The sequence below is a fragment of the Phaseolus vulgaris genome, chromosome 9 (assembly GCF_051622355.1).
Source record: "Phaseolus vulgaris cultivar YP4 chromosome 9, ASM5162235v1, whole genome shotgun sequence".
Lineage (NCBI taxonomy): Eukaryota > Viridiplantae > Streptophyta > Magnoliopsida > Fabales > Fabaceae > Phaseolus > Phaseolus vulgaris.
In genome coordinates this window covers 34,987,445-35,014,566 of record NC_143506.1, presented here as the reverse complement: position 1 = coordinate 35,014,566, position 27,122 = coordinate 34,987,445, and the positions used below count along the sequence as shown (strand labels likewise).

General features: G+C 31.3%; 2 protein-coding genes across 4 annotated transcripts in view; both read right to left on the bottom strand.

Moving 5' to 3' along the window:
* Positions 1-493: 493 nt before the first annotated feature.
* On the bottom strand, positions 494-1,242 carry LOC137822418 (uncharacterized). The gene has a single exon (XM_068627306.2). The coding sequence runs from the start codon at positions 1,231-1,233 to the stop codon at positions 664-666; it is 570 nt and encodes a 189-aa protein (XP_068483407.2). The 5' UTR covers positions 1,234-1,242; the 3' UTR covers positions 494-663.
* A 5,759-nt stretch (positions 1,243-7,001) lies between these two features.
* Positions 7,002-27,122, bottom strand: part of AIR9 (Outer arm dynein light chain 1 protein) — a 32,223-nt gene continuing 12,102 nt past the window's right edge. Inside the window, exons 20-37 of one of the 3 annotated variants that reach the window (XM_068628299.2) lie at positions 24,619-24,784; positions 23,790-23,908; positions 23,324-23,492; positions 23,114-23,198; positions 22,927-23,000; positions 22,727-22,846; positions 21,482-21,674; positions 21,269-21,390; positions 20,796-21,003; positions 19,832-19,905; positions 19,563-19,701; positions 17,730-17,911; positions 13,174-13,329; positions 9,868-9,999; positions 8,023-8,081; positions 7,654-7,686; positions 7,426-7,557; positions 7,002-7,317 (exon numbers count right to left, since the gene is read on the bottom strand). In XM_068628299.2, the coding sequence (XP_068484400.2) occupies positions 7,141-7,317; positions 7,426-7,557; positions 7,654-7,686; positions 8,023-8,081; positions 9,868-9,999; positions 13,174-13,329; positions 17,730-17,911; positions 19,563-19,701; positions 19,832-19,905; positions 20,796-21,003; positions 21,269-21,390; positions 21,482-21,674; positions 22,727-22,846; positions 22,927-23,000; positions 23,114-23,198; positions 23,324-23,492; positions 23,790-23,908; positions 24,619-24,784 (2,340 nt within the window). In that variant the 3' untranslated portion in view covers positions 7,002-7,140. Of the gene's footprint in view, positions 7,318-7,425; positions 7,558-7,653; positions 7,687-8,022; positions 8,082-9,867; positions 10,000-13,173; positions 13,330-17,729; positions 17,912-19,562; positions 19,702-19,831; positions 19,906-20,795; positions 21,004-21,268; positions 21,391-21,481; positions 21,675-22,726; positions 22,850-22,926; positions 23,001-23,113; positions 23,199-23,323; positions 23,493-23,789; positions 23,909-24,618; positions 24,785-27,122 lie in introns of those variants that run through there. The other 2 variants (XM_068628298.2, XR_016515390.1) reach the window with 2 other exon arrangements.

The following is a 27,122-nucleotide window of genomic DNA, read 5'->3' as shown; positions in this document are numbered from 1 at the left end:
TGCATAAAGGTATACCATTTTTCATAATTGTTTTTAGTGTATAATTTTATGTTTATTGTTGCAATATTTTAGAATTATTTTTTACGAAAAACAGTTGTACTAACTGTTATCTTTTAATTTTATTTCTGTTTATATATATTATTGCTGTAATTTGTGGATATATATATATATATGTTTATATTCATGTAGTATTAGGTATTTCAATAATTTGATGACATTACAAATGATTATATATACTTGAAAGACAAAGTTAATAGTCTATTATGTAGTCAACTGTGTGTCGTGGTCAACGAACTCATGAACTAACCATTTGTAAGGAAATTTAACCACTTTATCAACACATATTTAATTGATCATTAACTTCTTTAGACAAAGTTAATCCCATATATTTACAGTTAAAAATGTAATTTATAATAAATTATAAATGATCAAAATCTTATTTCTTTTAATTTATATTTCACATTCAAACAAGATTATGCATTAAATTTCGTAATTTTTAAACTAAACAACATTTATATATTTTCATATTGAAATAAAAGCATACATGACACAATTATTAGATTGCATCTTATAATAATACTGAGAGCATGAGAATGGTAGCATGCAGCAGCTACCTCTTATTTAGCACAAATCACTGCACCTCTAGACATGTATGGCACTACTTCAGAAACATGTGCAATATGCTGGAATGTGAAGTGGTGGTATCTTAAAGGGTGCCACAAAAACCGGTGGTTTCTCAAAGGGTGGCACAAAAAGTGGTGGTTTCTCAAAGGGTGGCACAGAAAGGGGTGGCACAAAAAGTGGTGGTTTCTCAAAGGGTGGCACAGAAAGGGGTGACACAAAAAGTGGTGGTTTCTCAAAGGGTGGCACAGAAAGGGGTGGCACAAAAAGTGGTGGTTTCTCCAAGGGTGGCATCTGAAGTGGTGGTTTCTCAAAGGGTGGCATGTAAAATGGTGGCACAAAAGGTGGGGGTTTCTGAAATGGTGAAGTGTAAAATGGTGATTTTTGAATAGGGGTGTTAAAAAGTGGGGGTTTCTGAAATGGTGCATTGTTGAGTGGGGTTTTCCCAATTGGTGGGTTGTAAAAGGAGGGTGTTTTGTGAGTTGGAGGCTTATAAATGGGAGATGGTGGCTCAGAAGGAGGGTTGCTGCCATATTCAGCAAGTGCTGATTGAATCAGAGATGCAAAGAGGAGCAAAAGGGAGCTTAAGGAAACCATTACCATGTTATTCATTTCTTTAGTTTGGTGAAAATAACACACAACAATCATGCCCTTTTATACTTCTTCTGAGGGCCATAGTAGGTGCAATCTCAGTAGGTGAATTTTATATGTTTTCTGTAATCTTGTTATGGTTGGTGTTGAAAAGTAGAAGGGAACATGCACGTACAACTCCATACCACTGTGAATATTTTTCAAAACCACTCACTTCTTATGTACTTTTGGAAGAAACTTCAAGTTCATATGAATGTGTTTCGACCACAGGCATGTAGAAAATAGTTGTTTCTGAGATTTCAAATTGGGCCATTTAATTATGGTTCTGTATTAATAAGTGATACAGACTTATATATATTCAGATTATAAGTTTAAGAATTTAGTTTCACAAAAAACTTTCTCTTTCAAACATGTTATATCACATTAAATTTTAGATTCTGGATTTTAATTTTAAATAAAAAGTTTGTGAATCTTATACTATAGTAAAAAGTTACAATTAAAAAAATAAATTAAAACTTTAAGTGATAAAGTGTTATAATAATAAAAATGGTTTCATAATTATTGTAAATACAGAATGCATTTAGTAAATAAAAAAAAGTTAATTATCATTTTCCACTGGAGAAGAACTCTGCATGAGAAAAATTCAATAAAAATAACTTTTATAAATTATTTTATGTATAAATGTAAAAATCCTCTATAAGAAAAATTAAAAAAAAATATTTTCTTTGTATAAATTAAAATTAACTAATATTTTTTATTTTAACTAATTTTCTCTAAGATTCTCATAAGGAAAATGTTCCGTGTAAGAAAATTTGTCTCAATTATAGAAGTAAGTGATCGATACCTTAAAGATTGATATCAATGCTATAACACCCTAATACTCAATACTTTAAATAAAATTTAGTAAAAATGTAAAATATATATACATGTTGTTCATCATAAATAACTAAAAACTTAAATGAGTTTTTATCAAAGACTCAACTCAAGGATCTAGAATTGCTCGTGTCTATATGTGAATTATTCGTGTACTCAATACATTTATAATAGGTAATGACATAAGTAAAAAATAATTAGATAATCCAAAAAAACTATTATAACATCACAAATTCATAATAATTTCCTTATACAAATAAAATTTCACTTGATTTATCATTATATCGTCATACACGTATACAATGCATACATATATATACAAATTACACATGAATCCACATATAACAAATATTTTTCATTGGTTCAGGATAAGTTTAAGGTTTCCAAAATTCAAAACACATGACATGTCATATGTGTAATAAACCCTTCTTTAACTTCTCATTATTTGATGTCTTAGTCTATGTAACTTAGACTACCAGTGAAGTCAAAGATATCTTTTATAGTTCGGATACTTAATACACAAATTCAAATATTAATTCACATAACATCCATACATTGTAATTCACTTTAAATAAAACAATAAATCGTTGAAACATACAATTCAATATTCAATATTTTATGCATATAAATATACTTTTCAGTTCAATATTTTATGCATATATATATATATAGTTATGCATGACATACATATTCATAAAAACTAGAAAAATCACTTGAACATGAATATTAAACAATATTTCTTGTTTGAGAAAAAATAGTTTCACTAAGAGAGTGTATCAAAAGATGTATTCACTAGAGTGATTGAGATGATAACTCTAGTTAAACACGTTTGATCTAGAAATACTAAATAGAGTATCTCAAACGATACCTCTTGCATTAGAATTAAGACAACTCGAAAAATAAAATTGTTTTAACTCAAAGCGACATTTTTATTCGAAAAATAAAATTGTTTTAACTCAAAGCGACATTTTTATGCTATGACATAAAATTATTTCCTGTGAAATATAGTAAATGAATTTACTTTACTTTTTAAAACTAAAGGGAAATGGAGGCTTTAAATTGTCAAACAAGAAAGAACTTCAATTCCATCTACAGAACATTAATTCCCAACTCGATAAGCAACTAAATAACTTCAGACTCATGCATTATAAATGAACTTCAAACTCACGTGCACAACAGATTATGCCATTAAAACTTTCACAGTGAAACAAACTCTATTTTAAATTCATTAAGTAAGATTATTTAAGGTGACTTCCTTTACTTCAAATTTTTTCTTCCTCAGCAAGAAATTAGCCAACACTTATAAGGTCTGATTGAAAAACTATTTAGAATAGAACAATCTTTAATTCTCAAACTACTATAAGGTACAATCAAATTCTGAAAGAGACATATCCAAATAGATTAGGTAAAGAGAAATGTAGTTTGTTATTTATTCTTATAATTTTTATTTTTAAAATTTTATTATTTAGTTAAGATAAAAGTTTTGGGATATAATGATTTCAAAAATTATATGTTACAATACGTTAACGTTTGATTTTTTTTTTATATTCTTTTAAGTAATGGACTTATAACAATCATCTCTTAAAATGAAATGTAGTTTATTAAAAGGTGTTTTAGAATTTGAGACATATTTTTTTTAATCTTATACGTTTTATTTTATGTAACAAATATTTTATATTTTAAAATTCCTATTTATAATTAGAATATATTAAAAATTATATAAAATGTAAAAATATTCTTTATCTTTTCTTTTATTCTTACACAATTTAAAACTAATATAAAAGAAATTCCATTCCTAATATATTAAATTCATTTTGTTATTATTTTTGTGCATAAAATGATAAAGACACATAATTTATAATATAATATAATATAATATAAAATAATGATTATATCTAGCTATATGATTTAACCATTTACGTTATGAAAATAATAATAACTATTCAACAGTATAAAACTTATGCTTAATATTTTGTTAGAAATAAAAATAAATTATAAAAGTAAATTATATAAACTAATATTTCTTGGATAATGAAAAATACATTGATTATTTACATTATGCACCTACAAGTAATCTTTTTACCTTACTTTAAAAAAAAAATATCACTTTTAATAATTTTAATTATCATTTTTCCTTTTTAAAATTAACTATAATTAAAAATATTTTTTTAAAAAGAATAATAATAAATTTCAGAAATATAAAATCAACAAAAAAAACTAAAATTACAATCTAATAATTCATTTACCAGCTTGATCACCATTTTACTAACTTATGTCATTGTCATACAATTTTTTCTTTCTTTCTAGTAATGTCCTTTTGCATATAAATTATGGGTTTTGATGACTTTTGTTAAGGATCTACACTTGTTACTATCATCATTTGTCAATTTTTTGGTGAGTCAAATCCTGAATCTAGCTAGTATATGACTTAACTTATCTCTATGTGTTTGCTCAATGTGTTTGCTAGTTGGTCACATATTACATTACTTTCGAATATATTCCCAATTAATTATAATTTTTACTTTTTTAAATAAAATATATAAACATTAACCATTACTTATTTTGATTTCAAAATATATGCTGGATTTAATATATGTTAAATTGCAAACATAATTCAAAGCCAAAATGAACAATGCTTATTACATATTTTTATTGTTGTATTGACTATGTAACCTTTCTTTTTTATTCATTTTGATTTTGTGTTGCAAAACTTTTGGAGTTACAAGTATTTTTATCCCCCGTTTCTTAATAAATTTTTGCTTATAAAAAATCTACTATTCTTAGTTCATAAATTTATACACACAAAATGTGAATTGTATCTATACATAGTCCCATGTTTGTACAATAAGTAAAAATGATGCTAGAAATGTTTGTTTTACTTGAAATATGAAAGTTAGACATTGGAGTAGTATTTATAGAGGAAATTAAAGGTAAAGTGCCTCTAACAAATATGGTTGAGATCTCTCTTTCTTTAAGCTATGTCTTCCCATGATGGTGGTACCCTATTGCGAAAAATTCAAACTTGTTAATTTGAAAAACTTACATTATTTTTCCCCATTATGTGCTTAAGTAAAAATTTGCATGTACATGAGAACAACTTCTACACCAACTAACTCATGAACTCTGGAGAGGGTTATGTATTTAAAACATATTAACCAACTTGTATACACGTATCTATACTTTTTTTTAATAATATAATATTTTGGATTCTATGATATATTGTTCTAATAAAACAACATCAAATTTGTATTAAAACATAACTTAGTAATGATTGAAATATGAATAACTTGCATATTTATCCATACATATCCATACATGTATTTGGTCTCATTTATATGTTACATATATTATGTTATTTCTCTACCACCTGGCAAAGTGGGGCCGAACGTTTGGTCCGCGGCCCGCAGTAAAAAACACGAGACAGGCTGACGTTTTCAACCCGCTGACCCGTATTAGCTCGCTCCGCATAATCCGCTGCCCGCACGGGCCAGCAGCACGGCGGGGCGGGCTAGCCCGCTAGCCCACCAAAAAAAAATTAAAAATTAATTGACTTGACAGCAATGGTCCAGTGGAGGAGTGACAACTTTGAGTGAAAGAAAATTAGGTTTTCACTCAAATCACAACATAGTTACATTGTTCCAAAAAAATACACACAACACACGACACACTCTCCTTTCGCTCCGCTCGCGACTCCGCGTGGCTTCGCCTGCAACTGTTCCACTCCTCCTCTACTTTAAAAAGAAAAAAAAAAGGGTCGGCCTGCAAGTTCGCGGACCAACCCGCATGCAGGGCGGATCATGAAAACCAGCCCACATTTTATATGCGGAACGAGCCAACCCGTCCCGCATTTTCGCAACCTAAGCAGGGCGGACCGACCCACTTTGCCACCCCTACTACCACCACATATTTAAAGAATGAACAGAGTTAAACATATTAAATTTTCTCTCATACATTTCTCTTATATATATAAATGAAATAATAAATAATATTATGTTTAAACAATTGATTTCAGTTTAGTTCTATTTGGAATGATTCTGACATGAGACTGGAAAATCAAATTTTTTGGTTCTGAAAAAAAATCCAAATTGATACAAAAACTTTTAATTTTAATTGATTATAAATTTTTGATTAAATTTTTAGATCGATTTGGTTCTTAATATACATACTTCCTCCTATCATTAAAAGTGATCCTGGTCAACCTTTTAGTCAACATTAAATGTTTTATTTAAATAGAAACACAATATTTATACAAAATTATGTAATCTAACTTTTAGTTTAAATTAAAAACATCTATAATTCCCTTTTATTTATTTTAGTGTACACATTCTGTTATCATATTTAGTTTTATCATTTATTGATTTTATTACTTTCAAAAACCTCCAATAAATAATAATTATTCTGTTGTACACAAATACAATATATAAAATTAATAAAACAATTATTTTTTGATATATTTTTTCTATATTAATTTCTTATATCTTCAATATAAACTTTAATAATTATTATAATATTTTAATTATATTTTTTATTATAAAAAAAACAAATAATAAACATGCGTATAAACGCGTCTTTCCACTGATATTAAATAGTATAAATACATTACATAGACAGTAAGAATTTTGACCAACTAAATTATATACATATTTACCAATAACCCTTCTCTGTCATCAACGTTAGTACTCATGACATGGAAAAGATTAATAACATTGAAATCTATGAAATTTTGTAGTATTTTTTAATTAATATTTTATAGAGAAGTAAGCATATTATATTAGTAAGTATGGATAAAATATGAGCTGGGTGAGTAGAGGAGGATATGCATGGATATTTTTTTAAACAGCAGATTCGGAAACCATGGATACTATAATACTTACCCTACCCCTAATCTAAAATGCAAACAAAATTCACAACGCAAATGACCTAAGAATGATTATGGCATTAAAAACTGTTATCTTAATATAAGAAGAGTTGCACCCAGGATAAAGAAAATGTGAGAAAACTGGCCTCAACAACCTACTTTCCTGGAACAAATATGACTATACAATGTAACCGAGTTTATGTGTCTATCTTGAGAAGGGAATTGAGAGAAGTACTGTTGAATCGCTGAGCAAGTCCTCGAATCACAAGAACAATAACATCCCGAATGTGTCGGGAGTGCACCATCAAATCTGCTTCATTCTCACTGTCCACTACAAGCCTAAGACGGTGTTGATCATTCCTGAAAAGCTCCACCTGATACATTCAAAGATCAATACGAGAAAATCAAGGATATATGATAAGCTGAATTTAAAATTATATAATGGATCAGGAAAAATGAGTTTCTAAGTCACCCAAACTTACATGAAAGGGAGGGGCATAACTACCACGAAGTTCTGTAGTTGGAAAAGAAGTCTTCGTGGCAGGCTTTACAACCTTCACCCTTTTCCTGTTAATTTCAAGGATACGTCTCTCGTATGTGCCCACTGATGAAATCTGAAAAAAAAAAATTATGACAATTGGCACCAGTCCCTTTTGGGTTTTTCCACCACTTCAAAATGAATACACAAACATTAGAAGACTATAGAATACCTTTTTTGAGGTTTGGTCTTTGTCACATAATACCTGTCAAAGAAGACAAGCAATGAGCTTATGAAGGATTAAAACACTAAAGGTAAAACATCTCAAAACTAAGGTTAAAGAAAAGCATAAAAAGACCAATTTTTCTAGCAAAGATAAAATCTAGAGCAAAACTCAAACAGAATGAATCAATGAGATACAGGAAGACTCCGCAGTGAAGACTTAGCAATCTTCTATCCAAAAAAATATTTTAACATTTCAGGTACTCAGACAAAACAAATTACTTAGCTAGGCTTGATAGTGTAGGAATATAGTGTATATCACAAGCATTTCTCAATCAACAATACATTTTCAACATGGTAAAGACAATAAATATCCCACCTCAAACTTCACTGATCCAAGTTCAAGGTTGTGCTTCACTTCTTTAAGAACATCGGGCTCTGCATTGAATTAAAGCTCATACAAAATGTTATGTTCTGTCTAGAAAATCGTAAAAAAAATGCTTAACTGAACACGTCCAAAGTATCCATACCCACAAACCAAACAAGCAAAACTGCAAAAGACAGTAGAAAATATAGAGAGAAGATATTCTGCCAAATCCACTATCGTGGCACCTTAATGGCACCCAAGGTGGAATATATTTTCAATTTTATAAACCACTTTTAGGTTATAGCTTTTTGACACTCACTCTTCCCTTATTTAAGTGAAACCACAAAAAGAGAGAAACTTAGTGATTCTCTTTTCTTATCATCTGCAATTCGGCAAACCCTTTAAACTGCAACCGACCACTGCAGCAACCCTTCCATTTACTTCTTTTTCTTTGCTTGTTTTCATCTGTTCTTGATTTCTTCAGACGATATCCCACATTTCTTTTCTCTCTCTTATTCTGTATATGGTTGCTTTTGTTCTTCAATCTTTTATCTATTCAATATATTGATGCTATGGTTTGAATGTTTCAGAATTTTAGTTCTTGGTATTTTTATGAACTTCATAATTTTAGTTGTTTTTAGAATTCCTGAACATGTTATCCTTCTGTTGTTCGTTTAAGATTGCCATTTTAAATTCATTTTTCCTATTTCGTTTAGTTCTCTCTCTCTCTCTCTGTATATATATATGTGTGTGTGTATTTCACTGGCTTCTACCATATAAATATGGTGGATTTTTGGCTCACTGCCATAGACTGTTATCTGCTATTGATAACTTCTAATTATAGACACAAGAAGCAGATCCTATATAATAAAGAATATAGATCAATATGCATTAAAAACGTTTTTATTTATTCCCATATCATATTTTTACTATGCGAAGATATTAAATCTCATGTATTTATTTAATCATTTTTTTTTCTTAAAATAAATAAAGCATCCGTACTCTATCAAAACCACACAGTTTTCAGTTCAATGTCTCTTTCCTATATATAGTTTATCGATAACCTTATACAGTAGAGGAGACAAAAAACAACAGAGATAACTAGCGAGAAAGAGATCGTACAGAATTTGCATTTTATGTACAACGCTGGAGAACAGTGTGAGGAAACAGCATAAGAGAGAAAATAACAGTAAGTAAAGGGAATCCAAAATTTAAAGGAAACCTGGCAATGGAACTGTAATGGGACAGGTTATAATAGATAGCTACTCTATTATCACGTTAAACTCGGGGAAGATGGAGCATATTATTCTATACAGAATTTAGAGATTGAGAATGCTTTATTGTTCAAAAGAATGTGTTGTGCATAGGTTTTGCATATAGTCCATAAGTATAGATTCTTGATAGACATTAGTGGAGACTATTCCCAAGGATAATAATAAGGGATGCAACATCCTAGATACTTGTACATGAACACTAAATTAAATACATCGAAACGTGAGAAACTGTACATGAGGACAATAAATGTGAATCTTTTCAACAAGACACAATGAAGGATCACACACGACATTCAACACAGGGTTAGTTAGTGCAAAAGGACCAGGGCTTAAGGGTAGTAGTTGTGGGATCTGCAAGAAATAGGAATATATGGGAAAAGTCTGACCAATTGTTAAGGGTGCCAAAACAATGGATTAGTTTTCAAATATTTATTGCCTGCTCATCATATTAACGAATTCAAAAACATTTAGCTAAAACTAGAAATGAACAAATATTTCAACACTCACCCTGAATTACTACATAATGTCTAAGGTAAACTATACAAAAACTATGTTATTAATTAGATAAAGATTTTCATCTTACCAACTGCTATTGGCTCTGTGGATACCGAAATTGATTGCCCCTCTACTCCATCATCTCTTACAGGAGTATAGATAGCCACTAGCCTATAGCCAACATCATCAACATTCGCTTCATACATTCTGCCAGTTTCTCCTGTAGTTTAATCATTAAAAAGAAAAAATAATAGGGTTAATGAAGATACATAACAAGTAATATATGAAATAAAAGATATGGAACGGAAGAGAAAACAAGAGACAACTGAATCCGTGTGCATTACACATCAGATAATATTATCCTCTTTTTACTAAAATTGGAAAAGTTATCTTGAAATAGAGCAATGTTAGGAGCTATTGCTAAACAGAGTACTTTTTAAAGCTTTTTTCTCCAATGAGAACAATTTTAGGGATTTCTATTAACACCTTATCTCTTTGTATCTATCCTTTTTCTAAATTGAATCTCGATATCTCATTCTCCTTCAATGCATGTTGAACACCTCCCCAACATGTTACAATTAAAAAATATTTTGAGCTTGGACACTACATCTGTATATGTACATACATACATGCTTATGTATGAGGTGCTCCAATGTCATATTTTAGATAGAGACGAAAATGGGGCATGGAAGGTGCAAGTTTGACTGTATCCATCCATCACCAAATTAAAACTCATAATCGTCCCCATCCTCGATACTTTATAGATATGAAATTTGTATCTCGTCTCTCTCAAATAAGGAGCATACTTATACCCGCTCAAATATTTACTAAATAATTCTTTACAAAAAATAAAAAATAAAAAACAAAGAAAACATGATATAACCAATAATTGAAAGTCAAAAGAACATATTTTCTTCTTTTCAATGCCAAATAACAATGAAGAAATTATAAAGGCATAAATTTCAAAAAAGAGTATCAAATAAACTAAGAGCATCTCCAATTGTGATTTCTTAATTAGTTCCTTGACTTGAAAGATTGAAGAAATCTATTATTTAAAAGATCCTATGTGGAACAAAGTTTCTTCAACCTAATAATAGTTTATCAGACAAAGAAAAACAATTTCTCAAGTAAAGATAAACAAATTCTTAAATAAAATTTATTTGAAACATAATTAAGTAAAAAAATATATAAAAATGAGTTTTTTGGGTTTCTTGATATCGTATACCATTGGAAGTGATGCAAGATTGTGGAGATCACAAAAAGTATTGTAGGAGCAAAAAAAAATATTTAAGAAACTCTATAAATAATCCCTATTGGAGATGTCTTTAAGGTTCTTTCAATAACTTAAAAACGAGGATGAGTATGAGGATGGATCGATATGTACATATTCGTCCCTGATTTCAAAAGTTGGATATTATCCATACTCATGCCAGGTCAATTCATCACATCAACATAAAGATGAGTTCAAACAATACCCATAGACACAAATTTATTTGTCATCCCTAATTTTAGGCATTAGTCATCTACCAAGGGTTGTGACAAAAGCACTGCTCTATAGTTAAAAATAACTTTCTATTACACTATAAATTGTTAAAAAAATGATTTATTTGCTTAAAAATATTTATAATATAATTTGAAAGTATTTACCTTTTAATAGATGTTAGTTATATAAGATAAACATGTAATTAGCCAATTGGGCAATTACAACGAGAGTACATGTTTAAAGAAGAACTTGAAAGAAAGAAAGAAATCTGAATTGTACTTTTTGACTTGTGCTTTTAGAGAGATTACACATGGCAATTGTTCACAGCATCTCACCTAATTAAGGAAATAAAAAAAAGGAATAAAAATTATACAAATCAATTGAAATCAGTCCAATTAATGGAATAAATTTAATTTTCCTAATTATATTTCAAGACCCCTCAACATAGTACATGGATAATTATCCTTAGCTTGCAAGTAAGATCATAAAAGTGCCACGTGGAAAATCACTTTACAAATATAGGCTAAGCTCTATTTGGAAAATAACTTTGAACCTATTAAGAAGTGGACTTTAAGCCTAACTCAACCTTTATAAGATGAGGTTTGCACCCACTTATAAAGAATGAAATATCTTAATCTCTAGTTGATGTGGTATCTCCAACACACCCCCTCATGCGTGGAAATATGTTATGGGTGGTCCAATAGTAGATGACAAAATAGGCCTAACAAACTCTCATTAGGATAGACTTAAAATAACTCTGATGCAATGTTAAAAAGCGGATTTTAAACCTAACTCAACCTCATAAAACCGGCTTATAAGATGAGGTGTGCACCCACTTATAAAGAATGAAATATTTTAATCTCTAGTTAACGTGGAATCTCCAACACTTTCTAATAGTTTCAGTTCATGAGAGGACCGACAAAGAAGTCCACTGGCAAGTGGCAATAATGAAGGCAACCTGTGACGCCCTTAATTATGGTAATTGGCAAATCTAAGTTTTATATATTTACAGTAATTGGGTAAATATTTTCTCTATAATTATTACTCACTATAATAAATCAAACATTTCATTGCGCACATGAGACACGGATTGGGTAATATCTCCTACTTACTCTCCTCAAACAAGCTGTCAAGTCATTAAGCAGCCCAAACTTTTAAAAATAAAGAAACCAATTTTGAGTCAATCCAGAATATTATTTCTACTAAGTGTGACCTCAAGTTTGACCCTTGTCGGTTGCCACTCCTTCACAAATTCCAATAATCAAACAACAGAACATCACTATGTTATTTGGCATCCAAAGTATGTTAACACCCCAAATAACAATCATTTGCAGCACCACAAGTACCATAAAAACAATTAAAAGTGTCATACAAGCAACTGGAGGGACAAAGCCAAAACCCCAGTAAGAAAACCTATAATATCAAAGATAAGCTTACACAATCTTTATTATCAATAAAAATTTATTATAAATTATGAAAAATTTGTTGGCCTCACTACTTATTTAATGAATTCAACTCATGATTTTGTAGTTTTCAATCAACTTTGACCAACGTTAAAGGCAAAACATAAGAGTGTTGTTGCTACCACTTATCAAACAATAGGATGGAAGATGAGGTTTGTGAGTAGTCCAACAAGAGCTCAATAGCGGCGGCACAATACCCCTAACAAATATGCTAGGATAGGTTTTTTTTAATATGGCTCTAATACCATGTTAGTAAGTTTATATCTCACTCAAACTTACAAAACCAACTAGTGAATCACTAATCGTCAGATCTCCATCATAGGACATGGTAAAATGTCAAAATAAGCAATACGGTCCTTGTGGTGGATATATTGTAATTCAATCATATACTTCTCAATACTTTAACCAGAAAAGAATCAGTTTAAGTAACTTAAATGATTTAGCATACCTGGTATGGAGATCAAGTCAGGACTTCCAACCATTGATCTAAGCCACTGAACTCTACTTTTGCCTTCCTTTCCACCACTGTAAATGCCATGAACAGCGTAGAGATTGGTATGAAATCCCCTTCCCTCAATCTCAAGCTTGTGTATTCTAGGAATTCCTAAGAATGCAAATATAATACTTTAACACAAGAAGAATGCATGAAAAAAAGATCAAGGGCAAATCAATCACAAAAAGAAATGGCAATAAATGTTTAAAACACTACACTCTTTGGTATGTAGGAAATGATAGGATGAAGAATCACATGGTTGGGCATCAGGTGGTCCAATTTCATATTTTCATTTTTCTCAAATTTAGAAACAAAATATATTTCTTCTGTATTTCAATAATGATGTCATTTTTCTCAAAGTTAGAAAGAAAATATATTTCTTTTGTGTTTTAATAATGAGGTCATTAGACCTACAAATACATTAGTCTGTTGGTTACTTTAGAAAATATAGAGAGCTAATTCAAAGGAAAAAAATCCATGTAATTATGGAATCGTTTATAAATACATAATCCTAATATTAATAGCATGATACAATACAACTATAATAAAGTATAGAATTATAACAAGAACAAAATAAAAAACATCATAAAATACATAATGAACAACACAATTTTGACACTCCCTCTCAAGTTGGTGAGTAAGTGTTCTTCATTTCCAACTTGGATATAATTCTTTCAAAGTTAATGCAATTCAACCCATTCGTGAGTATGTCTGCAAGTTGATTTCGAGTGAACACATATAGGGTGCAAATCAAGTCATTGTCTAGCTTTTCCTTGATAAAATGTGTCTACCTCAATGATTGATTGTAGTTTGAATCTCATGATTTATGTTGTGGTCAATATTTCAATTACATAATTAGGAGATTTAATTAGCTAACACTATATTTTATATTTATTGTACAGGAACATTGATCCTGAATTGTAGGGATAGATTATATCCATCATAAATTAAGATTTTCAATTATTAAGTCTTTGTATTCTATTTAAAACAATTGCTCCTCTATGAAGAATATTATAAACAATTCTTCTGACATGGTATCCAAGCAAGGTTTTCAAAAAAATTTATCCAAATGATTAAAAATCAGTTTGAGACAACCACTAAAGAGTCTGCTTAGATAATGCCAAAGATTTTTCAACCAAACATTGTCCTCCTTCAATGAACAAGGAATAATTCATGAATCTTCTTGTGTGAACACCCCCACAACAAAATGGGGTGGACGAATGAAAAATTGAGCACCTCATACATGTAATTCGAGTTTCTCTTCTCCATAAAAATGTTCCAAAACAATTGGAAAAAAGTTGTTCTTACTACTACCTATTTGGTTAATCGTCTACCCTAAAAAACAATAAACAATAATCGTTCCATTCAACTATTCTCCAATTTTCCCAGAGTATAAAGCAACAAATCATCTTGTACCTTGAGTCTTTGGTTGTGTATCCTTTGTCCATGTTCATTCTAATCATAGGGGGAAACATAATAATCGGGCTATTACGTGCCTATTTATTGGTTATCCACATATCCAAAAGGGATACAAATGTTACCACCCTCTAACAAAACGATTGCTTGTCTCATGATGTCAGCTATGATAAAAACAAAATATTTTCAACCTTATTTCCAAGGGGAAACTCGTTCATTGAAGATAAGGATTATTCATTCTTAACAGTAAACCTCATTCTCACAAACTTAAGTTCCATTAATACTCCACCTTCTATTGAGTCTAATATTTCACCATCTACAAAGTAGAGTCCTGTTGCTTCTCCTATTCATTCTCCTTTGGGTCAAACTCAGAGTGCTACCCATCCACTACAAGTATAATCACGAAGGAGAAAGTCTATTATTACAAGTCTATGAATTTGTACACGAAATACTTGACATTAATGAAGAACAAAATGTCAGACATTGAAATTGAAGTTCAGGATCTTCCAATTGCAGTAAGGAAAGGTATTAGAACATGTACTCATTGTCACACTTTGTGTCTTATGACAAACTATTTAGTAATCACAAGAAGTTTTCTTGGTCATCTAAATAGTGCCACTATTCCAAAAACTGTTGAAGTAGTTACTCTAAAAATGAATAAAACTTGGGAGTCGATGGATCTACCCAAAGGAAAAACTCTTGTAGATGTAATTGGGTATTCTCTATTAAATACAAGGCAGATGGGACATAGAAAGGTATAAGGCAAGGTTAGTAGCTAAGGGATATAATCAAACATATGGGATTGACTATCTTGAAACTTTTTCACTATTTGCAAAAATGAATATGGTTAGAATTTTATTGTCACAATTGTCTTTATGCATGTAACCTCAAGGAAGAGATTTACATAGAGATCCTACTTGGGTTTAAAGTCGAGGAGGGAAAGGTGTGTAAACTAAGGAAGGCACTTTATGGATTTTAACAATCTCTGAAAGCATGGTTTGGCACGTTTGTTACTATAATGAAAACCATGGGGTATAAGCAAAGCCTAGGTGACCAAACACTATTTATTAAGCATTTAGCTTCAAGGGGAGTTATTGCACTAATTGTTTATGTAGATGATATAGTTGTAACTAGTAATGATAAGACAGGAGTGAAAGCCTTAAAAAGATGTTTGATAACAAAGTTTGAAATTAAGGAGTTAGCCAGATTGAAATATTTCTTTAGAATTGATGTGGCTCATTCCCATCATGGTATTTTCATCTCCCAACAAAATGTGGTAGATTTATTGGCTGAAACTATTAAATTTGAATGCAAACCAACAAAGACACCTTTCAAACAAAATCACAAACTTGGTGAATAAATTGATTGGGATTTGGGATAGACAATCTTATCAAAGGTTGATTGGGAAATTGATCTACTTCTCTCATACTAGGCCCAACATTATCACAAACTTGGTGAATAAATTGATTGGGATAGACAATCTTATCAAAGGTTGATTGGGAAATTGATCTACTTCTCTCATACTAGGCCCAACATTGCCTATGTTGCAGGGGCTGTAAGTCAATTTATGCATAATCCAAAGGAGGCTCGTCTAAAAATTGTTTATCGCATTCTACAGTACTTGAAAGCAACTTCTGGAAGAGGAATTCTATTTACATTGGGGAATGAGATGATCTTAGAAGCCTACGCAAACATTGACTATGCAGGTTCTATAGATGATCTTAGAGCCATGGCCATAGGGATTTGTGAAATACTATGGCTAAAGATGATTTTAGAATTCCTAAAGATTGATTGGAAGAAGCCTATGAGATTGTATAGTGATAACAAGTCAAGAATAAATATTATGCATAAGCTAGTGCAACATGATAAAACTAAGCATGTTGAAGTAGACAAACACTTCATAAAGGAGAAATTGGATAATTGCACAATATGTACATCATTTGTAACCGCAGAATTCAACTTGCAGATGTATTGACAAAAAGGCTAATTGGTGCCACATTTCACTCTATTGTTGGCAAGTTGGGAACAGATGACATCCACTCACCAATCCCATGATATATGTGGCAATTAATATTTCCTTGCACAATTTTAATTACATAATTAGGAGGATTAATAGGCTGACAGTATATTTTATATTTATTGTATGGGATCATTGATCTAGATCATATCCATCTTAAATTAAGATTTCTAGTTATTAAGCCTTTGTATCTGATTTAAGAGCAATTGCTCCTCTATGAATAATATTAGAAACATGTTGGTATCACTGATTTCAGGAACAATTGAATTCCACATCCATGCCATGATCATAGATTCTTCTCCCAAGATTTGAACTTGACATCATTATCACCAGGTGCATTATCAATCAAGTGACTACCCTTATCTTTTCCTTTTAGGATGATCTTAATGAGTAGACCATTTAATTCTTTCCATTTAATCCTTAAGCATAAAAGAAATTTTGGAATTCTCTAGTAGTCTAGAATCTGTCCACGGTTTCCCTTCCAAAATTCACAAACTCAACCATATAGAAGGATTATACAACAATAAAAGCTGATATCGGGATCAGAGAGGCGCAGCAATGAAGGCTGTAATATGCTTTAAAGTGGCGCAATAATAAAGGCTGTGTTTTAGGGTTGAAAGACAAGGTTAGAGTCTATCACAGATAGGGAGCTCTAATACCATCTCAAATTTAGAAAGATTATATTTCTTTTGCATTTCAAATATGAGGTAGTTTGACCTATAAATTCATTATTCTGGTTATTTTAGAAAATATAGAGAGGTAATTATAAGGAAACAAATCCATGTAATTATGGGATTGTTTTTAAATACATACTCCTAGTATTAACAGAAAGATAAACATGTAATAAAGAATAAAGTTATAACAAAGATAAAATAAACAGCTTCCAAAAATACATAATAGGCATCACAGTTTTGACAATTTGCAAAGCCATTGTGTATTCCTTTGAGTAAGAGAAACAGCTCTATGATGTGAATAACACGAATGGCCATAAATATTTCATAGACAATATCTTTGCTGGAATCATATGTGCAAAGAAGTTTAAAGCACCAAAACAGCCACTATCAATGAAAGCAATTACCTGGCAATACAGGTGTTGTCTCAATGCATACTGCATCACTTGACCTTCCAAACACATCAGTTACGATACACTCACATTTTAAGTGATGACCAATATCCTCTAGCCGCACCTTATAGGAGCAAGAACTCTGATTAGGTAATGGATCATACGAAAGACTGTCTCCAACTTCTGATGAACAAAACCTGAAATTATGTTAATGTGATTAAGCGATAGACATAATCAGCCTATACTACACATAATCAGCCTATACTACAAGAATTGTTGAGTTAACAACCAATATTCTCCTGATAATGAAAATAACTACCCCAATAATTGTTACTTTGTTAGACGTACATGCCATCACCCAAAAGCTTAAGAGTTTGGGAGAATTGGTCATTGACATGGGAGCATGGAACAGACTCTACTGACATGCAAGGGAGGAAATAAACCAGGCTGCCTGTGAGGGCAAATGCCTCTGGCTTGCCAAAGACCTGACAGGGTTCAGGTCTTTTAAAAACCTTTTTAACTAAAAGCAAAGGCTTTTATGCCTTAGAAAAAACCTGTTAGGTATGACAGGCTGGCTTATTTCTACAATGATAATATATATATATATATATATATATATATGTATAACTTTAATATTAATAAATTTTATAACAAAAAATTATGTTTAAATGTATTTGGACATATGGATTTATGAGTGACCCATCGTCATCAATGCTATTGTTTTTCAATTCTATATATTGGTTGTATCTTGTTTTTGTTACTAGTATATCAATCCAACAATCTCAAGGATTTGTTTCCTACAATAAGGAGTGCTTGTTTCAAAATTTATCCAATTAATGTATGTATATATAAAAGATGTACGTAATGAGACTGAATTATACAGAAATTATTTTCTTCTAAACTTGAGAATTGTATCTAGTGAATAATAGCACAATGGCTGAATGGAAGGATACATATGTTTAATGAATCTAATTGAAATTTTTCCTTACTGTATTACTTTTCATTGCTTAATTATGTTAGTTTATAAAACTTCTTCTCATTTATTTTTCTTGTGACAAGATGAGGGCCTATTTATGCTTTGTATTTGTTCTTTTTTAATATAATGGCTTATTTCTTTATGAAACTTTTTTTATTTCCTTTAACACAATCTGTAATAAATAAAGAATAATCTGTGATGAACACAACAATATGACCCTTTTATGTTAGTTAGCCTAATTACTTTTTTAGTTCATTTCTTAAGTTTTTCTATAAAATAAGCTACTAAATAGACTTTCAAGCTAGACAAACTTTTAAACAGGGCGATTCAGGCTTAAACTGCACCCCATCAAAGCCTCACCTGTTTCCACCCCTAGTCAATAGTAAGATCCTTGATGTCCACCACCCTCTTCAAAATTATAGGAAACTTTATGCACATGCATTGTACAGAAGCAGGAAAAAAAATGTTAAATTTAGCTTTCTTTTTACTATTAATTTATTGGGTGTTACATGTTGTGGTTTCCCTAGAGCAACAACTTGGATTTGAATCTTGTGTGTGAAAAAACCTGTAAAAAGAGCTAACCCCGCCATGTAATGGACATTCCAGGATTAAACAAGACTCTCCCTCATAAAGAATAGAGGATACTCATAATTGTAATAAATGATGGTTCCCCTAATTTAGATAAATACATATAACTCGGAAATTTATTATTTTGATTATTCGAAAGGACAAATTATTGTTCATTTGTTTATGGTACAGAATTTCATAATTGAGGCCTGATTATTAATTTTGCAGGTTTTTCATATTTTTTTAGAAATACTTTAATTCCAGCTACTATCTTTGGTGTAGCAGTGTAAACTATATCACCATACCATTGGTATCTTATATCTTTCTTGTACTTGCTCCAAACATGTCGCTGAGTCTCACTATTTGGAATCACTTCAACAGCTGTAAGAACATCACCTTCAACTGCCTTTCCAGTCAGAGCAAGCATCTCCACGCATGGAAACTCTAAAGGACAATGCAAGGACCATACTTATTTTCCAAGAACTTCAAAATCTTGAAAGACAAAAGTGCTTCACTTCAAAAGTAAATGCAGTGCAAAAAAACAAGGGCTTGCTTAAACAGGGGAAATGGTTACCTGGGAACACAATATTAGTCGGAGCAGATAAAATAAGTTCTCCCACAACTGAATCTGATCGAATAGGTGTATATCTGGGGAAAAAAGGATTAAAATGTTAATATCAAAAGGATATAAAGGTTGAAATTAAAGGGTTTGGACAGGGAGGAAAAACAGAGAAAGGACTGTCTCAATTCTAAGATATTTCATTGATATGGCATAAAACAATATGATACAATACAACCTAATCATCATATTTACACTATTAGTTAGGTCAAGCACCACGGTAATAATACTGGCAAGAGAGCAGCCCAATAATAAAATTAAGAACAGCAAATTTGGGAACTCCGAAAATTGTTTTCTTTTAAAAGCAAAGAAGGTAGGTATGCAAAAACACCAATATATGACAAGCTATCCCAACTACATTGACACTCCAAGTTATATCAATCATTCCAGTATACTCAAATATCATAAAAAAATACAAAAAGAATATGGGGGGACTATACCAACACCCACTCAAAAAACAAACCTATAACAAGGCAAATACCATCTATTCTTATAGAAATCAAACTTAAGAAAATCTAGAATAAGATCTTACCACATAGTACATCTAGGTCTAACCCCAAAAGAAGAAGGTCTGTCGGCACAATGATTTCCCTCCCTATATATGAGATACATGAAATCTCATATTCCTAACAATGTAATTATGGGAGAGAGCTCCCACCACTAGCATAGAATCACTTTTCAAATCATAGACTATGCCATCCTTTCTCAACCACAAATTCAACAGCTTGGATAGGACCAAAAAGTCAATCATCTAATAATTTATATTGATACAAAGCAACAAGGACTTAAAAGAAGAAAAAATCATTCCTTTCACACTTTCAAGTTCAAGTTTAGATAAGCTAAAATGTTTAGCATGGCATACAATACACTATCTTCATTGCCATACATTAAAGGTTAAAAGATAATATAGAATAATTACCCAAACAACAATCGAAAATTGTAATCCGAATCAGTAACTTCATAGATTTTAGAATTTGCTCCATTAACTAGTTCAACAGTTCCCTCATTATTTTCTCTATACCAGCTAAAGAGACTTTCTCCTTCATGTCCACCAAAATATTCACCTTCTCCAGAATAAATTCCGGTAGACAACTCTTTCACGTGTACATTAGAAACTACTGGAGGAGCTGCAAATTACTAAAGGAGTTAGGCAATAAAAAGTGCTAAATATCACATTTTATGTCAGTTAGGCAAAAAATGATAGAACAAATGAAAATCTAAAACAAAATAAAGTTTATCACATGCACACAAAATACAGTGGGCACATCCAACAATAGATGTATGGGAGCCAAGAGGTACACACCCACCACAACACAATAATATTCAAACCATGTGATGAAAAGCTATCATCAGACAGTGAAATGAACTTCCAGCAAAGAATCATAGATATACCAGGGGAAACCGGGGTACTGCTAATTGCAACCAATGGCTCCCCACATTTTCCATCTGCTCGAGTCGGCACCCAATATAAAGCCAAGTAAGCTGCAACATCTTTAAGCAATGGTTTATACATCCTGCCATGACAAGAAAAATAATGGCAAAATCCTCAACCTCAGGAAAAGTTTTTATTCCAATAAAACACATGAACAATATCTCAGTACTTACATCTCTGTCCCACATATTACAACGTCAGAGGCATTAGATATATCTAGCAGTTCCGATCCTTCAAGTTTACACTTTGTCTGATACCAAATATACTCTCCAACCGCTTCATGTCCACCAAAATATTTTCTCAGTGGCATAAGCTCTCTGTCTTCACAGCAATCAGGAATTAAGAGCTCTATTCCCTTAGGATCCGCTGTTCACAGGAGATCATAAAGAAATTACATTAGGAATGCATATAACTACTTTACAAAAATATTATAGAATTTAAAAATTAAAATTGCACCTCATAGAAACTGTTGAAAGACAGAGAAACAAGAGACAAATAAGACAACACTATTTATAAAGGGTGGGTTAGAGAGTTAAGGGCCAGGGGCACAAAAACAATTGTTCTATGTTTGATTTTAAAAATGGTAGTGGGGTATGGGACACCATAAGAGAAAGGATGAAGTACAAGACAAAACTCAAATCTTTTGTTACTCAAGATACTAAACAACAACAAAATTTTCCATGCTAAAATATATTAAAAAAAAAAAACAAGTCCCACAATGCCTAGAGATAGTGCCAAAATACAATATGTTGAGACAATTCTCATCACATAAATTGGTTTTATGGGGTTGAATTATGCCTAAATCTACTATCTAACATGATATTGAAGTTGAGTTAGGCATAAAAAATCACAATCCTACCTTTTAGTATGGACATGAGGGGTTCAGACAAAACCCAAATCCCGCATCAACTAGAGAGGAATTGTGCTCCATTTCATTATAGTTTTCAGTATTGTGATTATTAAGAAGTTTAAGTCTAATTCATCCTCACAAAGTCAGATTGTAAGGTATGGATTGCCCTGACTTATATACTATAAATTGGTCTAATCTCTAGTTAATGTGAGATCTTTAACACACACACACCCTCACGCTGAAGCAGGGACATCTCGTACTTGGGACTACATATTTGTGATAGGCCTAACAAATGTCACTAGAATAAGCTCTGGTACCATTAAGCCTAACTTATCCTCATTGATGAATATGCTATTTAAATGAAATTTCTACAAAAATAATTTGGAAACCATTTACAGAATTAATTAATCCATAACTAAAAAAAGAAGGTTATCATTTAATTAAAGGTCACTGATAAAACTGGTATCCAAAATCCACCTACAAAACTAGAGCTATCTTATTTAATGTTAACAAAGTAGCTACCACTAAAATCATAACATGTCCAATTTCACGTGTAAAACAATCTTACCAGGAGAAATCATATCAGACACAATATGCTTTGGGCTGCCTTTGGTTCCATCTTTGCGCACAGGAGTATATATTATTTCAATGCACGCACCAACATCCTCAAGAGTCAAATCCAAAAAGTCTGCTAATAGTAAATATTAAGCATTTAATTTTCCATCACAAATAAATAACCCTTAGCTGATCAAACAATATAAAAGTTACCATTGCTACTTATTTTCTCTCGCACAGCATTGTCTTTTACCCTAAACCACTCATGGGTACAATCTCCTTGCTCCCTGAAAAGCATGCAGCAAAATTCTTAGACAGGGAAAGTAACCAGATGGATAAAATTAAAAGTACAAAAAGTAGAGAGACATGAAGTATAAGCAATGGATAATAGAACCCTGACCCTCCAGTATACACAGCATTAAAGCTTATGTGCTGCCCTTCGATCATTGATCCAGAAAATTCCAGAGAATGACAAGTTGGGGAACCTAAATTTGTAATGTAAAAATAGTTGTATAATTAAAATTGTGTGGCCCTGAAAAAAATTCTGTATGTCTTCATGAACAATATAAAGCTTAACAAGCACAACCATAAAATAAAAAACAACTACTACCAGGTATTATAGGCCCAATTTGTTGAGACAGAACCATAGGTCCACGTGCCCAATCACTTCGGACAGGCTCGCATGAAACAGAAATAAAGGAGCCAATGTCATCAATTGAGGGCATATATGATGCAGCATTGGCACCCGCGATTTCTCTTTTTGTGCCATCAGAAGTGGTCTACGTAAAGCCATAAAATAGATAGTTGATCACCCAAATATTTAACTGACAATTATAAATAGTAGCATCAACGCAGTAACCAAAATAAAACAAGGCACAGAGGAATCCACTATTTATGGCAACTATTTAAAGTGTAATTAGAAACATATATGCGAGTTCACTACTGTTATTATTAATAAATGCAAGACAATACTGTACTAGTTCAAAAATTTCAGAGTAAGACATAAGACTTAGACATAATCAGAACTTAAATTCATATCAAAGACTTTCACAACACAAAGTTTAAGTTACAAGTACCCTAAGCCAGCGGTAAACTGAATCTCCCTCATCACCACCCCAATACTTTTTTTCAATTCTTAGAATCGTTCCTTCAACAGCATTTCCAATTATGTGTAAAGAAAGCAATCTTGGGCTTCCTGATCACCAAGAAAAACCACAACTATATTAGAACAAATATAAAGCAAATTGAATTACCTATTTTTCCTAAATCAAGACACCAATATTATTGCATCACTGTGCAGGTTATAGACTTAACTAGGATAACCTGTATCAATCATATGCAGCATTTGTGATATTATCAATAGAAAAGTGGGGGAACCAACTCAAACCCACTAGAGAAACCTAAAATATGGAAGACCGCATCTATCTCTACAATAATCATTAAGAGATGCAAAGAGGAACACAAATTGAATGACCTTAATAAAGAAAAAGGCATCAATAAATAATGTGACCGAAAAAGTGAAGCAAATCTTATCTATTAATAATTATCAATCATACAGTGTGATGAGGTAACTTAGTGAGATTGAAAAGACGAAAATATCTTATTCTTCTTTACATTTTTAAGATGATAATTTAGAATTATAAGGAGAAAACCATGTAAGTAATAAGTCAAAAGAAAAATATATTTATACTACATACTGCAATAGTTATATTAGAAACATTCCCTAATTTAGACATGATCCCAGTTCCCTAATCTTTCAGTTTTTGTATCTTCTCTCTGCATAGGTATGCCGGATATTAAAAATCTTCAGTACAAATGTCATTAATGTGAATTTCTTTCTATATTACATGAAGAAATAAACCAAATTCATATTCATATTTTCATGCTTAATCCAATAAATGTTACCAGGGCGAACGCGCTCCTGGCCCATGCAAATTCTTACGTCACCAACAACACCATCATCCCGTACTGGAGTACACTGGAATGAGATGAATTTTCCAATGGCTTCTTTGGTGATACGGTACTGCAGTCCCGAAACCCCTGGTATCCGAGAACCTGAATCACCTTCAACCTGTACATACCAGGGACATTTAGAACATAAACTTTCCATCTAAAGGGCATTTTGCGACTAAAAGGAATATTTTTCTATTTATTTCAGTAGGTAAAATCTCCATCTATTTTTCAACCCCTTAGAGTAAACTTTTTAACAGTCAATCCATTTTATTTTCATACACTAAATGCAATAAAAACTAGAGTAAAAACAATTAAAACATGAGACAAATAGTTTATCAAGACAGCATATAAACGAGCTTTCACTCAACCATAAAGTGAGTGTTGAATGTCAACCCATATACATGATTAACTACATACAGTAGTAAAGAATAAAGGAACATGAATGCCTTAACTAACAATGTGAATAATATTAACCACATCTAAGGCACAATTAACCACTATTTGTCATTTAAATAACTTCACAACACTATTAACCACTTGTGTGGAAAAGTTAACCACCACTAAACATTTCAATAACCTCATCACATTAGTAACTACAAATCAATAACTGTATACAAACACGTTCATTTACTCTTAAATTGAGTCAAAACTAACCACATTTACACATGTAGTTAACCACATGTGATGATCAATAATATCATTATACTAGCCACAGGCCCACAGGTGAAGCAAAGTCAATCACCATTGGACATTTCAATTACTCCATGACACTATTAACCATATATTGATAATGGTGTACAATCATGTTCATTTATTCTTATAACCACTTTTGTGCCAAAGCAAATCATATTTATTCTTCCAATTAACCACATTTAAATATGTCGTTAATCATGTGAGGTGATCAATAACTCCGTGACATTATCAAACATCTGAGGCAAACTTAATCACTATAAGACATTTTAATACCTCGTGACACTATTGACTGCATATCAATAATTGTTTACAAACTCATTCATTTACTGTTGTTAAAATTATGACTATTATAGTGTTGTACAGCTTACATTAAGCTGTTTTCTGGGAGTACCTAGCTTTAGGTTGGGAAACATAGGCTCTCTGAGATGTAGTACTACTTACTCTTTTTTACATATATATGCATCAGCTGAGAATAAAATACTCACTGATTTTTTCATGACTTCAAGTACTCTAAACCACTTTAGTTAGGTTTAATCCTTAAGTTACTCAGAATTTAAGCAATAGATCAGCACGCCTATTTCCTTCTCTATAGATATGGCAAAAACTGAAATTTAACCTTTTAACTAAACCAATATTTACTTGTTTATTCAATGAATTAAATGAAGGAAAAGATTAATAATAAGTGTTGAAATATTGCGTAAATATTGCACATTTACTGTACAATAAATAGATTGATTGGATAATGAACAAATATTTGTTTGTAAGAAATACCTAAAATTAAGGGATTGGGATTAAAAAACTATCTGGTAGATTTGCTCCAGATTTAGAATCTGTGTCTGGAGATTTATTTCCTTTTATTAGGATTTTGTTTTTCCTATAAATACCAATGTATTGTTTTTTTTAGATCAAGAAAAGTAAATCCATAATTATTGCTTGATCTGGCAATAGTCACCAGAAAAGGTACTAGAAACTGCACAAAACAACCTCTCTATCCTGTATCAAATTATGTTTCTCTGGATAGATTATTGGCAAACCATAAAAGGTTCATTGTTAATTTGAATTTCGTTGGTGTCCCCAACATTGTTACTGAAGATTTGACAAAGAAAGAATGGAGAGATGCCATGAAAATGGAAATGGATGCATTGGAAAAGAACAATACTTGGGAAATTGTTGGCAAACCCAAAGAAAAGAATATTGTTGATTGCAAATGGGATATTCACAGTAAAATATAAGATTTATGCCTCAGCTTTAGAGGGTGTTGAAATATGGTGTAAATATTGCATATTTACTGTACAATAAATATAGATTAATTGAATAATAAATATATATTTGTTTGTAAGAAATCCCTAAAATTAAGAGACTGGGATTAGGAGTTTATTTGGTATATTTGCTCCAGATTTAGAGTCCTTGTGTCTAGAGATTTATTTCCTTTTATTAGGATTTTGTTTTTCCTTTAAATACCAATGTATTGTTTTTTTTGAGATCAAGAAAAGTAATTCCATAACTATTGGTGACTGCCAACACCTTTTTTACTATAAGCATTAGTAAAAACTAACCGAAAAAAACAACCCCTAAAAATGTAAGGCTGGTGTAGCGGATACAAATAGAATACTAAGTTGATAATCATATTTAGTCAAAAATCAAATCGAGGACAGTCCCTAGACAATTACTGTTCGAGTCTTGGCATATATTATGTAAAGTAAAGTACTGTAGATGGGCTTTACAGTGTTGTCAGATAAGAATTAAAATCCCATAGCATGAAT

What these genes read in the sequence shown, in the direction of transcription:
- LOC137822418 (XM_068627306.2), bottom strand. Translation starts at nt 1,233, where the DNA reads ATGAATAACATGGTAATGGTTTCCTTAAGCTCCCTTTTGCTCCTCTTT.